General features: G+C 45.8%; 1 protein-coding gene across 1 annotated transcript in view; it reads left to right on the top strand.

Annotated features, from left to right (window-relative positions):
- Positions 1-15,106, top strand: part of dcc (DCC netrin 1 receptor) — a gene marked incomplete at both ends in the record, with an annotated part of 145,567 nt that overhangs the window by 73,015 nt on the left and 57,446 nt on the right. The window contains 3 exon segments of the mRNA XM_084442525.1: positions 379-527; positions 2,064-2,202; positions 5,368-5,417. Coding sequence (XP_084298651.1) covers positions 379-527; positions 2,064-2,202; positions 5,368-5,417 — 338 coding nt within the window.

The following is a 15,106-nucleotide window of genomic DNA, read 5'->3' as shown; positions in this document are numbered from 1 at the left end:
ACAGGCCTGCCGGGCCCAAGAGCTCAGGGGGCCCTTTGCATTTCTTGTCACATAGTCAAAAGGCTTAGTCATTCATTCAATAACAGCCTAAAAAATCTGCTGAAAAACTGATAGCAATAGCCTAAACATTCACTTTGAAGACGTCACAAGAAAGAAACCATCATGATACCTGTAGTTTTTAAGGGAGTGTTTATAGTACTTTAGAGGGGCTGAGTGCTCCATGCAATATAGGCCCTTCAACTCTTTTGGGGAGAAATCCAAAAAGCAGGTCCTCCACACAGAATTGAGGTCCCTCGAGTCAAAGCCGAGCTGAATAAATCGGCTTTTATTGTGAGTTTTCTCAAATGTGTGTGTGTGTGTGTGTGTGTGTGTGAGCAGTGCAGGTCCCCGGGCTTGTGGAGAACCTCCAGGGGGATGCAGTTTCGCCCAGCGCCATCCAGGCATCCTGGAGCCCTCCCACGCACGCCAACGGCCCCATCCTGGGCTACAGGCTGCTGTGGACGGAGGTCCCCTCCGGGAAGGAGCAGGTCAGTGACCCCCTCCCCCCCTCGGGCCCCCAACGCACCAGATGTTCAGCCAGCAGTTTGGAAACTGCTGGTGTGAAGTGAGACTCTGAGAGTGGACAGCTGTGAGATTACGCTTTTAAGAGTTACAGAGACTGGCATAAACTTCCCATTAAAGAAAGCCTTCAATGAAATTCTGATATTAAGCTAAAAAAAGCTTAAAAATAGCGTGATTTAGAAAAAGTATGGTACAGTGCAAGTGGTGCATTGTGGTTTATCTTTGTCTGATCACTGATCTGTCTGTTGCTATGGCACCGCAAGGACTGTTTCACATTCTGCCACTGACTCCAACTTTTAGGACAAAAAAGTCAGTTATAATCTGCTATCAAAGTGTAAAGCATCCGGGTTATAATCTGCTATCAAAGTTTAAAGCATTCTAGTTATAAACTGCTATCAAAGTGTAAAGCATTCGGGTTATAAACTGCTATCAAAGTGTAAAGCATTCAGATTATAAACTGCTATCAACGTGTAAAGCAAATTCCCCATGATGCCTAGCGGTTTTTGTTCTATCTAACAATGTTGTTACATCCCCTTACTGCTGACACATTCAGTCATATTCTCTCTATCCTCTCTTGATCATGCAGCTAACTAGCGTACGACGGGCAAACAGCCGAGCGGGAGCATGTGAAACAGTTAAAAAAACAACATGCTGAAGAAAACCAGGAGGCATCTGTAGTTCAACAGCCAGTTGTCTTTGAATGTGAATGCACATTCAGTGGAGCTAAGGGCTTCTTCTTCGCTTTTGTGCTGCAGGCGACGCCACTGTAGTTGTTTTTGCCGTGAGGAGCTTTCATTTCCCATAATCCCCGCGATCAGCGGCCTGGCCCTAGGATGAAGCAGAGACGTTGAAAGAGGAAGAAAACAATATTTGCTTCCTCCCGGCATCAGACCCCGCCCGGCGCCTCGCTCTATAAACAAACACTGGATAAATATTTAACATTGGACAACCACTTTGAGATAGACAGCTAATGGGATGCCATACCCACAACGCTCTTGAATGATAGTGGGAGCAATTAGGAACAAGCCGCCGTCCAGTGAACGCAATACAGGCCAGGCTAGAGCAAGACAGAGGCAGTGGGGTAGAGTCCAGGCTGTGTTAGTGGACGTACGGTAATACTTCCTGTACGGATTATACTTACCAGTGTTATTACATTTTTGTGTTTTTTTAATTCGTTTTTATTTCTATTTTCCATTCAAATTCAGATTAGGCTCAGATAGTTTCCAGTAGTGTGTTGCTGATTTTAGTCCGTTTTTATTTGACTTAAGTGTTCCATAAGAAGTTCTCCACTCAGTGGAAAAGACGGGTTGAGGAGTCACACTTTTTAATGCACTACACACTAAACACTAAACACTAAGCCCTTAATAGCGACAACCCAATGAGTCTTCATTCATCATCAGCTTGCTGTTTCCATTAGCACCACACATTCCCATAATGCCTAGGAGTGACCTGTGAACCCGAGCGGTTCGTACCGCTCTGAACATTCTGCTTGTGTCCCTCAGAACGTGGAGGTCAGCGGGCAGAGCTACAAGATGGAGGGTTTGAACAAGTTCACGGAATATACTCTCCGCGCGCTGGCCCTCAACCGCTACGGCCCCGGCGTCGCCACGGACATCCTGAGCATCACTACGCTGTCAGACGGTACGTCTGACGGAAGTAAACCGGTTTCAACTGGCTTCATAGTCTCAAACGGTTGACGGATGGTTTGTTTGCGGGTTTTGTGAAAGATTACTGTTGATCACTGCACAATTAGATGCATAGAGAGTAGATGTTTAGCAGTACGAGTCTGTGATGGACAGCTTAGTCCTATAGAAATGACACTGGCTATTCAGAGAGAGGTTATTTGCAGGCCGCTTGGTCCGCATCCTTTCACAGGCACTGATTGCAGCCACCTAATGAGGGAACTTAATCCAAAATTAATGACACAGTTTATTTCTTCATTAATAAATGTCTCATCGCATTTAATACGCATGAGCCGTCGCCAGCACACGCCTCTGGACACTCTTATTTTCCCCCTAATCGATTTCTCACGGTGTCGCTCAACTCTGACAGCGCGCGTGGCGTGTTGAAATGGTCTGATTGCTTCCTGCTGCACCACCGCTCTTAAAGAATCTTGCTCCCTTCCATAGGAATTTCAATTAATCCCCGAGCCAATCCCCCGGGAGCCAGCCAGCAGCTCCTGTTCCGATTGGCTGCCCTCTTAATCAGAACATACCTGTTGTGTTCCATGGATTCCACCATTGGGGAGTGGCTCTGCTTTGGCTCCACTAACAAAAAACCACAGTGTTACAGTTCCGTACAGCACACAGACCCACAAGGTTTAGGGTGCAGCTTGTGATTTCCTGTTAAATTAGGTTGTTTTTTTGGGAACGATTTTGAAAAAAGCAACCGACAAAATCCCTGCCCCTCCCTTCAGGATTCCCTCCTAAAGCCACTCCTCCAAACTGAGGGAAAACGAATGACGCTCGCTAGGCGGGTAGGGAGGTTGACAGGCAGGTAAACCGTCCAATCATTTCCAGTTGGCAACCCAAAATGATTGGTTTTTATTTATTGATTGCTGTCGGGATGTAATGAGAATTGCAAAAAAATATAGCAAAACGTGCTTCAAAGTCAAGTTGGGTCACATGCAACATCATACAAGTAAAAAGCAGGGACATAGTTTTTCCGTTAACTCCTAGATTGACGATGCAGAGAGGAAAATTAAAACGCTATGCTGCACCTTTAATAGGAACTCCAAAATTAAAACGACACGCTCTGCTGTGTTCTCGCTCGTTCTGTGTCTTATCTCAATATGCGGCGCACATCCTGATAAACCGCCTTAACGTCATACTATTGATTAAGGAACTAAAGTACGACTGCGATTCTCATGGATTCAATCACGGCGAGCCTTTATCATGCCTCCCCAGACGATCGTTTTGTGACGCCGACGCTGATGTTTTGGCTGTTGACGGCGATGCCGCGTGCTCAGGGTATTACTGTGTTGTTGCGTATCCGGCACACCCCTTCCCTTCTCCGTTTAAACCTGCGGTCCTCCCGGAAAAGCGGTCCGAATCCTCGTGGTCGCTCCAGACGCTAGACGGGGCTGGCGGACCACGTTGTGACCCTGCTGTCCGGCACGGAAGCTCGTCAGAGTTCTGCCGGCATGCGAACGTTTCTCACGCCTCTCCTGGATCCTCGTCCAGGGCGTCTCTGTCTCTCTCTGTCTGGCAGTCCGCTCCTGGTCTCTCTCTCTCTCTCTCCCTCTCTCTCTCTCTCTCTCTCTCTACCAGTCCTCTCCTGGTCCTTCTCTCCCTCTGTCTCCCTCTGTCTCACTCTCTCTCTCTCTCTCTCTCTCTTTCTCTCTCTAGCGGTCCTCTCCTGGTCCCTCTCTCTCTATCTCTCTCCCTGTCTCTCTCTCTCTCACTCTCTCTCTCTCTCTCTCTCTCTAGCAGTCCTCTCCTGGTCCATCTCTCTCTATCTCTCTCTCCCTGTCTCTCTCCCTGTCTCTCTCTCTCTCTCTCTCTCTCTAGCAGTCCTCTCCTGGTCCATCTCTCTCTCTCTCTCTCTCTCTCTCTCTCTCTAGCAGTCCTCTCCCGGTCCCTCTCTCCCTCTGTCTCCCAGTGCTCACTGTGAGGTGCCAGGTCCAGCCTGGAGTCTCTGCCCTCCGCTGCCCCGAAGACTCACTTATTCGCCGGACTGTCTCATCGCGTTACCCTCAGTACGTGCTAAAAGGCCGGAGGAATTTATTGTCTGTCAGCTCCCATTAGCAGTTGCTTGCTGAACGTTCCAAATGAGCCGCGAGTGCAGCCTTTTCCATTCCCCCGCTTAATTAAAGCCCCTTGTGCCGGCTAATGAAATTGTGCGCCTCTGCGACTTTCCCTTTTCACTGCTGGCTTCTCCCCGGTAATTAATGACCTTTCCCCTCTCACATGCCTCCAGTCCACCAAACTGAGCCCCCCCCCCCTTCCCCCCGGCTTCGTAGCCACCTGTGGTCCGCTCACACCGCCGCAACCAGACCTGATTAACCGGCTTATTCCATCTCCTTTATGACATCATCGCAACCTCCCATGATCGGCCACGGACTGTTCCGGTACAATGAAGTGTCCAGGGTGTTCCGAGTCAGAATCCGGAAATGCTAACGGCCGGCGATCAACCCTCAAGTGTACCAACCTCCAAACCTCATTAGACCGAGATGGTACAGTAGTTCATCAGCATTGGGCCCAAGTGCTTCCCCCCAAGGGTGTCTGGATGACGGATGAGCTTTGTGGAAAGGTTACTCCTGCTACCTGTCACCGAGATAGGTCTTGTGACAGGGTCATTTACATCGGGCTGGACAAGCTCGGAAGCCCTTGTCCCAGATAAAAGTCTGATGGAGAGACTCTTGAATGTCGCAACCTCTCAGCCTCTGTTCTCTAAATAATGGCACTGTCCACGGCTACTCAAGGAAGTGCAGGTCACCTGACTTCGGTCCCCTGATTACATTAAACCAATTACTCTTTTTCTCCTCTACAGGAACTGTTTAAATCACTGTAGTTATACATGTGAGATATTCCAAATGTTTATCTCCAGGAATGTAATTTGACTGAGTGATTGATTTTCAATGGCTGACAGTTGGTTAACAGAGTTAGTTGTTTGTCCGCGGGCATCTTTGCTACTCTCAAAGACTAATTGGTTAATTGAAGATTAATTGGTTGATTGCGTTAGACGGGGGGGTCGAAATGGAATCTTAAGTCTTGAGTTGCTGAACTGTCAGTATTTTACACATGCCTATCGGTTGTACTCTGTGGTTGATGCTTAGACTCATTTCACGTTGCCTTTCTTCCACAGTGCCGAGTGCTCCCCCTCAGAACATCTCATTGGAAGTGGTCCTCTCCAGGGTGAGTGTCTGCTTTTGTGACTTTGATTTCACCGCATTTTGGTTGGCGTGCGTAGAAGATGTACCCGCCACATGAACGCTTTGAGGACCCTCTGGAGGATGACCTGAAGTAGAGGGCTCCATCTGGCCAACCCCATCTGAGGAAAGCTGGTGGAACTTTCTAGTGTTTGATAGCGGAGTGGGAATGAGAGACTTCAACTTCCAGACCCAACGAGTTTGACTGAAGGGCTGATTAAACACATCTCCAGGACCCTCTCGGGATTTTTCGGACCACCCTGTTTGTACCGGAGTCTTTCCCCTGGGGGGGTCAGCGGGGTTCAGCACCGGCCTGGAGTGGCACGGCTATCAGAGAACAGCTGGCAGTGAAGGAGGGCGACCATCTTTGCTCAGCTTCTCTCCCTGCTCTTTGAAGCTGACACACAGTGACAGGGTGACAGGGAGGAAGTGGGTACAAGAAGTTTGAGATGTGGATGTCTTTTTTTTTTCCAATCCTCTTATCTGGAGTGTTTTATTAATCTTTGACGGTAGTGAAAGGTGTCAGATAGCTTGCAGTATGCCTGGAAGCTGGACTCTTGGATGGAAAATATTGAAGCCCAGAGCTATGATCTGGTGTGTGTGTGTGTGTTAGTGTGGGTGTGTGCTTGCGTGCGTGTGTGTGTGTGTGTGTTAGTGTGGGTGTGTGCTTGCGTATGTGTGTGTCAGTCCCATTGTTCTGTGATGACAAAACAGCCCTACAGAGAACTCTGGGTACTTGACCCGTCACAGTGACATCATCAGGCGTGAGACACCATGTGAACAGATATAAATATTATTTATGTAGGGAGAGAGTCTGATGTGAATGATGTAGTTGGCGAAGGACACCTGTGACCACGACCATTCGGGGACAGGAAGTGGTCTGCCATGCAGCAATACTCTGTAGTACTTTCTGAAGGTCGTTCACCTTTCAGAAAGGATTTGTTCTTTGTTTTTAGAAGATGAAGCCCTTGAATAACGAAGAGGCCGTGCCCTCTCAACTGGTGACCTTTAACAGGATGACAATTAAATACGCCCTTCTTGTGTGAGTTCGGTGAAAGAATGGATTCAACTGGATCATCACCTCTGAGCATCTGGTGGTCACGATGTAGGCCCCTGCTCCCCTGAAGAACATCCTCTAGATAGGGTAGACACAGTCACTGCCGTTCCGTAGGAGATGGAAGGGACGGCTTTAAAAATGTTTTTGGTATCTGGTGGTAGAAGAAGTTTTAGGGATTACATTCTTAACATGGTACGTGTTTGGTTCTCTCTGGAGCTGGGGTTGACAGTCGGAATTTACAGTACATATTTTGTGTATTTAAAAAAAAAAAAAAAATTAAAGAAGGGACAATGCACATTAATCAACATATTAGTTTCCACATCAATGTAAATGTACCAGAGTTAGCTAGTAGACTTAAGCTAATTTTCATCTGCAGTCCCCCGGCAGGTCAACATAGTACTACAAAACAACACAGTATAATAAAAAAATACAGCACAATACAATACAATACAATAGAGTATCCAAGAATGTAACGGAGAGATCCAAAGATGATAGCCTACTCAGTGATTGCAGATCTGGTTTGCTTTAAGCCATGTCTTAAGTCTATGTTTAAAAATTGGAAAGGTAGGGCTTTCCCTCAGTTCACTAGGAAGACTATTCCAGTAGTGGGTGGCTCTAACTGAGAAGCCTGTTTGTCCAAACGTGCTGCGTCTGTAAGGAACAACGCAGTCCCCTCTGATGGTTGCCCTTGTTGCCCTGCCGCCACCATCCCTCTGCTTTATGAGCTGGCTGAGTGGGGGAGGTGCAAGACCATGTAGGACCCTAAAGATGAGGCAGGCATCTACATAGTGTCTAAAACTAGCAAAATTAAATAAGTTGTACTTTTGTACTATCTTGCAGTGGTGGTACCTATTGTTCTTGCAGTCCAGGGCTTTTAGTGTCTGTTTGTAGAGCGACTCAATTGATTTCACAGTTGTGATGTTTGCTTGCGACCAGCTGGTGAAACAGTATGTTATGTGGGAGAAGATCATAGCATGCATAAAGTGGATGGCTGCTTCAGTTGTTAAATAAGGCCTTATATGCTGGACTGCACTTATATAGCGCTTTTATCCAAAGCGCTTTACAATGGCCTCTCATTCACCCATTCACACACACATTCACACACCAATGGCGGCAGCTGCCATGCAAGGTGCTAACCTGCTCATTGGGAGCAATTTGGGGTTCAGTGTCTTGCCCAAGGACACTTCGACATGTGGACAGGAGGAGGCCGGATTCGAACCGCCGACTCTACCATCATTGGACGACCCGCTCTACCACTGAGCCACAGCCGCCCCACAGGCTTAAACTTGCTTAAACTTGGCCAGATTGAACTTGATAGTGTTGGCCACCTTTTTCACATGCTTTTTAAAGGATAGGTCTGAATCTAAAAAGATTCCAAGATATTTGAACTCGGATACTATCTGGAGCTTCTCTCCCTTCACCAGAACATCAGGTTGATGAGTCTCAGAGGTTTTGCGTGAAAAATACATACAGACAGTTTTGCTGACATTCAGATGTAAACATGAGTTATTTAACCAGTCAGATACATGAACCATAGCTGCTGTTAGATTGTTTGCAGCTTGTTTGTTCTTAGTATGTACATATAAGACTGTCATCAGCATACATCTGTATGTTGACAGATGGACAGACAGAGGGTAAATCATTGATATACAGACTGAATAAAATTGGCCCCAGTATTGAACCTTGAGGAACTCCAATGTTACAATTGAGATAAGTTGATTGAGCGTTTCCAATGCGTCCACATTGCTTTCTGTTTGTCAGGTATGAGTGCATCCATTTGATGGCATCAGGTGAGAAGTTAAAAGTGGGTAGCTTTGACAGAAGCACCTCATGGTTCACCATGTCAAAGGCTTTGTTCAGCTCTAAAAAAAAAAATGCACCTATTACACCACCTTCGTCTAGCTTAGACTTTACACTCTCAAGGAAGAAGCAGTTGGCTGTCTCTGTTGAGTGGTTGGTACGAAATCCAAACTGAATTGGGTGTAAAGGTGTATAGCCCATATTCAGGTGATCAGTCAACTGTTTAGCCACCCACTTCTCAGCCGCATAAGGCTCATCTATTAGGCCTACTGTATATGGGCTGTCCTGCTGAGAGTGACTGGAGAGTCACTTTCTTAACGCTGCTTTGTAGAGGTGTTTACTCCATCTGATTTCCCACCAATTTCAGCAGTAGAGGGCTCCAAGGAGAGATGGAGCAGCCATAGGAAAAGAGGCTGGTGGATTATGTATGTTCTCCCAGAGGTGGAGTCATCATTGCTCCCTGAAGGAGTTGAGGGACTGTTGGACAGACCTGTGGCCAGGGCGATGCATATTTACAAGGTTCACTTTCTATTTCCATCTCTAAAGAGCTCGTACGAGAGTACGGCTCTGGAATAAGATATATATCTCCTCTAAAATGTAATTTAGGGAAGCTCGCGGATAAACGAGATGGATGAGGGCTGGATGAGGGCTGGATGAGCCATTTAGACCATGCTGTGGATTTGAAATGCAGCTGCTTTCCTCTCTTTCTCTCTCTCTTTCTCTCTCTCTCTATTTGTCTCTCTCTCTTTCTCTATCTCTCTCTCTTTCTCTCTCACTTTCTCTGTCTATATCTCTCTCTCTCTTTCTCTCTCTATTTCGCTCTCTCTTTCTCTCTCTTTCTCTCTCTTTCTCTCTCTATCTCTCTTTTTCTCTGTCTCGCTTTCTCTCTCTATATCTCTCTATCTCTCTTTCCCTCTCTCTCTTTCTCTCTCTATCTTTCTCTCTCTCTCTCTGGCTTTCTCTCTATATATCTCTCTATCTCTCTTTCTCTCTCTATCTATCTCTCTCTCTTTCTCTCTCGCTTTCTCTCTTGATATATATCTCTCTCTCTTTCTCTCTCTCTCTTTCCCTCTCTATCTCTCTCTCTATCTCTCTTTCTCTCTCTCTCTCTCTTCCTTTCACATGGGCACCTGCTTCCATATAAAACATGAAATTACCAGCCTCTTGTCTTACTAATCATTCAAGGCTTGGGATTTAAGTTGATGATTAAATGTTTGTTAAGGGTGAATGTAGTAACAAGTCATTGTTGTGGGAAGATGATTTGCAATAATAATATTAAAATTACTCATTGTTGTCTAGATACTCAATATTAACCAAGATATTTTATCCCATGGTATTTCAATATGCAAAGTGGTGCGTAGGGACTAATTCTGATTGGTATGACTATCAAGTACATTACAACCTACAGCGCTAGCTCCATTGTGAGCCAGATATGCTTAGTGATAGGGGGGCTCATTAACTTATGATACATACAGTAATGTACAGTATGATACACAATATGCCACAGAATATGTATGTACATTCCCATCTCACAACAGTGTTGAAGAGAATTCAATGTTGCTGTAAATGCTAGTCCACTGTTAGCATTACAGCATGGACTGTTAATGTTAGTTTTATACCTGGAGGCTGTGGTAATAGTCGATTCCCTACTCGCATTGTACAGTAATTCACAGAAAACGCAGGGAAGTAAAGCTGGATTTTATACTGTAATGAGCACCAACTGTAACACACACACTCGCGCACGCACACACATACACACACACACACACACACACACACACACACACACACACACACACACACACACACCCTACAGCGGGATGGCAAGAACGGGTGATGCATGTGGGATTTATAAACAAACACAGTCTTGCTGTGCAATATGTGATTGCTCTGCTCACCCTGAGGACATGGGCAAACAATCTTCTGATTGGTTTTAGGATTGTTTATTCACCTGCCTGTGTGTGTGTGTGCGTGTGTGTGTGTGTGTTTGTGTGTGGGTGTGTGTGCGTGTGTGTGTGCATGTGTGTGTAGTATTGTTTACTCACACGCATCTGTGTGTGTGTGCGTGTGTGTGTGTGTATGCGTGTGTGTGTGTGTGTGTGTGTGTGTGTGCGTGTGTGTGTGTGTGTGGTATTGCTTACTCACACGCATCTGTGTGTGTGTATGTGTGTGTGGTATTGTTTACTCACACGCATCTGTGTGTGTGTGTGCGTGCGTGTGTGTGTGTGTGGTATTGTTTTCTCACACGCATCTGTGTGTGTGTGTGTGTGTGTGTGTGTGCATGTCTGTGTGTGTGTGTGTGTGTGTGTGTGTGTGTGTGTGTGTGTGTGTGTGTGTGTGCGCGCGCGTGTGTGTGTAGTATTGTTTACTTACACGCTTGGGAGTGGGGGCGGCATATCTGCAAGGGTGTGTGTGTTCATGCGTGTCGCCACATTGCACCACAGCACGCCGGGTCACGGGCCCGTCCTTCTGCGTCTGTCTGATTTCTCCCTAATGCATATTTGTATTCAAATTGGCAGGGGAATCACGGCGCACCCCGTCCCCCCCCGCCCCCTCCCTGCCGTCCCATTCATCCTCACTTATCATCACTCTGGCGCTGTCTCAAGAGGGCGGGCGAGGAGGCGTCCTCTTGCAGGAGGACAGAGCGCTAACGCCGGCCGGCAAATGCGTCATCATCGCCGCTGGCTGCTCCACTCACAGTACGAGAGCTGACAGTCTAAACGCTGGAGAAGCACACATCACCGCCAATCGGGTTTATTGTCTGTAGTGTACAGCCATTAACCATTCTGTTTTATTATATTCTATATATATATATATATATATATATATATATATAGACATACAGACAGACATACAGAATAATGAACAACTATTTATATATACTGTATATTTGTTCATTATTCCGAATGTCTGTCTTAAGCTCCTTCGTTGCTGTTTCACTGCACTGTTTTGAGGCTACAGTACTTAAGGGAGACCGCGGACACCATCTGCATGAAAAATACGTCTACATTTTTTTTTTTTTTTTTTTTTTACTTTGTTTAGATACATAGCTAAAGTACTTGTGCTGAAATTGGTCGGGATGAGTTCATAAAAGCGCCTGTGAGGGATGGCTAGGAAGTCTGCTATCAGGGAGAGGAGCGTTTTTTCACCAGATAATTAGAATGTCTGTTTCTGCACCATTTCTCTGTGAAGATGTGGGGGGAGGGGGGGCAGATGGGGGGGGGGGGTCGTTAGTCTTTGATATGATGGCTGCATAGACAGTGACTGAGTGACTATTCCAGACAAGAATATCAACTACTGTAGCATATCAGGCAAAAAGAGACCAAGCAGTCAGTCAAACATTGTCAGTGAAACATTAAGTCCTTAAAGGGGTAGTGTGCTATTTTGGATAGTTAACCTTATTTGTGATCTGTCTACCATGAACCTGAATGCTTGGACATGAGCGTTCCCCTGGCGCTTGTTATCACTGTTCCCACTGAGGACTATGTGCAAGTCATGCCAAACCCCTAAAAATATTCGGGTTGCGATACATTTCACAGGAGAGCATACTGAGACTGGTAAGATTACACCCTGTGCTTCTCGTCTCAGAAAAGTACATTCATCATAGTTGTTCAATGCATTCACGTATGCCCCGTTGACTTCCATTGTAGCCCAGTGAGAGCCTGCAGAAAAACTGCAGCTAGCTCAACACTGGAACGATGGTCTCTATGTTTCAGGGTCATGGTAGACAGACCACAAATAGGGCTAAATATCCAAAACAGCACACTACCCCTTTAAAGGGATAGTTCACTTACAATGCATATCGGACTGTATTACTGTAAAAAAAAAAAAAAAAAAAAAGTGTTTTCCCGTTGATTTGATGTACATTGGTACAGAACAGGGAATGTCGATATTGATAAGTCACTTCTCCCCGATATGCACATTGCTGTAGGCAGACAACATCTTCCCTGCAGCTCATTGGTCCAGAACACTACACATCATCAACCGAGCCTGACCTCTTGTTTGAAATACTGTCACTATCACTTTAGCTTTTCATCTCTCAGTCACTTCTGCTTGAGTCTGCCTCTGGAGTGGCAGGTGGGCGGGGTTTGCATATTTCAAAACAGTCCAGTGGTTTTTGTGGTATGTTTGGAGATAACCCACTCCTCATTGTGCCAGACAAGAGCAATAATGGACAGAAAGGTAAATTAAAATATTTTGACCTAATATAATAATAATAATAATACATTTTATTTCATTTATATATTTATATAGCGAGATGCTTCACAGCGAGAAAGAAGAGGAAAAAAACACTTAAAAACACAGATAGAGCAGCAAGTACTTAAACAAGCAATTTCACAAGGATTTGACTCAGCCCAAAATTAATGTACATGTAGGCCTACAAGTACAACAACGTTAACGTAAACCCACAATAGTAAGAAATATGTTTTGGCGTCAACGTAACATGATGTCAGAATGTGCTGTCCCATTCCTTTACTGTATATCCCATCCCTTTACTGTACTGTATATCCCATTCCTTTACTGTACTGTATATCCCATTCCTTTACTGTATGTTCCATTCCTTTACTGTACTGTATATCCCATTCCTTTACTGTACTGTATATCCCATTCCTTTACTGTATATCCCATTCCTTTACTGTACTGTATATCTCATTCCTTTACTGTATGTCCCATTCCTTTACTGTATATCCCATTCCTTTACTGTATATCCCATTCCTTTACTGTACTGTATGTACCATTCCTTTACTGTATGTCCCATTCCTTTTCTGTATATCCCATTCCGAGCCCTTGCAGCCCCTCTCACTTGATCACAAGTGGTGACGTCAAGCAGGTGACGTCAATAAGTCTTTGAGGGTTCAGGGCTTGAGGGTTTAGCGGGTTTAGCATTGGGATTGGGCCCCAGTCTGAACAGAACAGGACTATTAGTTGGGCAAGTACCCAAGAGGAGTAAAGCAAAGAATTGGAGTATAACATTGAACACACACAGGCTCTCTTTGGTTGCATAGATGTGTGATGTTTTATACAACAGACGTAAGGGGCTCTTGGATGGGGAGATTGACCGCTACTGTAGGAATCAAAGGCCCCATCCTGTGAAGCTCATCCAATTGATGAGATGAGAGAGATGTACAGCAACACACACATGAAAGTCCTGTAACTGGTTTCATACAGTATGAGCAATAGATCAGAGAAAGTTCTCTGCTAAGATCAAAGGTGCAGGAATAAAACAGAAGTTGGATAAAACTCGTAAGAAGACTATCAATGTTTAGTTGTTAGTTTGGGGTTCGATATACAGTAGAGGCACCAATAAAAACCCTCTAGAATCTTTGGACGACAACTAACTCTCGTACAGGTATTCTGCCGCTACTCCGAGCAGAGCTTGTTGTTGGAACAGAGATGCAGTGAGAATGGATTGCATCCCTAACATGTATTGGCAAACGTTATTGCCCGTTGTAGCCACTATTGAGTGGGTTCCACTTTGATTCTGGCTCGCTGACGACGAGCTGTTTCTCTCTTGTTCCCTGAAGAGGAGCAGTGGAGGGTTGTGGAGTCTTTTATCCAGTCCCGTTGATCCGGCGCCTGCCGCCCCTGCTCTGCATAGACGGATTATGAAATGATGGGCCCCTGGGCACAGACACGTAAAGGGCCCCCCCCCCACCCATTTTATTTATTGCCTTTTTGAATTTGTCCAATGAGACGGCATCCAATTTGAAGATAATTTGAGAAAACTAGCAGCTTTACCCAGATCGGTTTTGACTTCAAATCTGTGGACTTGCTTTTTGTACAGTATTTCTCCCCAAAAGAGTTGAAGGGCCCATATTGCATGGAGTACTCAGACCCTCTAAAGTACTATGCTGGATATAAACACTCACTTAAAAAGTATCATGATGGTTTCTTTCTTGTGACGTCTTCAAAGTGAATGGTGAGGCTATTGCTTAAGTTTTTCAGCAGGATTTTTGAGGCTCTGTTGTTGACATGAATGACTAAGCCCTTTGATTACAGTATGCGACAAGAAAGGGCCCCCTGAGCTCTTGGGCCCCTGGGCCCGGTAGGCCCATTTGGTAATATGTCTTTGCTGCTCTGCTGTCACAAAGGGAAGCGCACCTCCGTACAACCTCTGCTCTGAGGGTCAACCGTGTGCCGGCGAACTCCCACGGCCCCCCCCCCCCCCCCCCGGGGGGACAGTCAGGGAGGTCTGTGGGGAGACCAGCGGTGTGATTGGCTGTCTGACGCGGGGTGCGTTGTGTGTGGAATGGACGTCGGTACGCAGATGGAAGAGGGTGACTCTTAGGTTCTCTCAGCGTTTCACGCCATCAGACTCTAGCGTTTCGCCGTCTGGCCGTGTGGTTGGCTGACTAGCTGGCTTGCTGGCTGTTTCCATTGTTTGATTCTATGCAGAGGGAAACCTTTAAATGAGACTTAGCACCAAGCCCAAGAGTACTTGGACTATTTGTTTTGAGCTGTTGTTTTTTTTTCTCATTCATGCATTTTTTCCACCATTCTCCCTAACAAATCTGTACCCAAGGGGAACATTAACGTGTAAGCTCTGGATTGGGGGAATGACACGTTCTTTTTAGATACAGGAGGAATCAAAGCAGCGTTCATTTGAGCATCACAAATTAACCGACGCCTTCATAGAATACGTGCGATATCTGACGTTGTTTATTCTTCGTGTCTGAGCAAAAGCTCCCATCAAAGTGTGGATAGACACGGCTCTGTTCGAGGCTTAGAGGGAGGGGAGCGTGACTTCCTGTCACCCTGTCATTCGCAAGGGCAACTGGATTTAAATACAAATAGGGGATTGTGGAAGAGAAGGGGGG

This window comes from Borostomias antarcticus (genome assembly GCF_949987555.1).
Source record: "Borostomias antarcticus genome assembly, chromosome: 8".
Lineage (NCBI taxonomy): Eukaryota > Metazoa > Chordata > Actinopteri > Stomiiformes > Stomiidae > Borostomias > Borostomias antarcticus.
The sequence above is the reverse complement of the archived record's forward strand: the minus strand, read 5'-3'. Positions and strand labels throughout refer to the sequence as shown.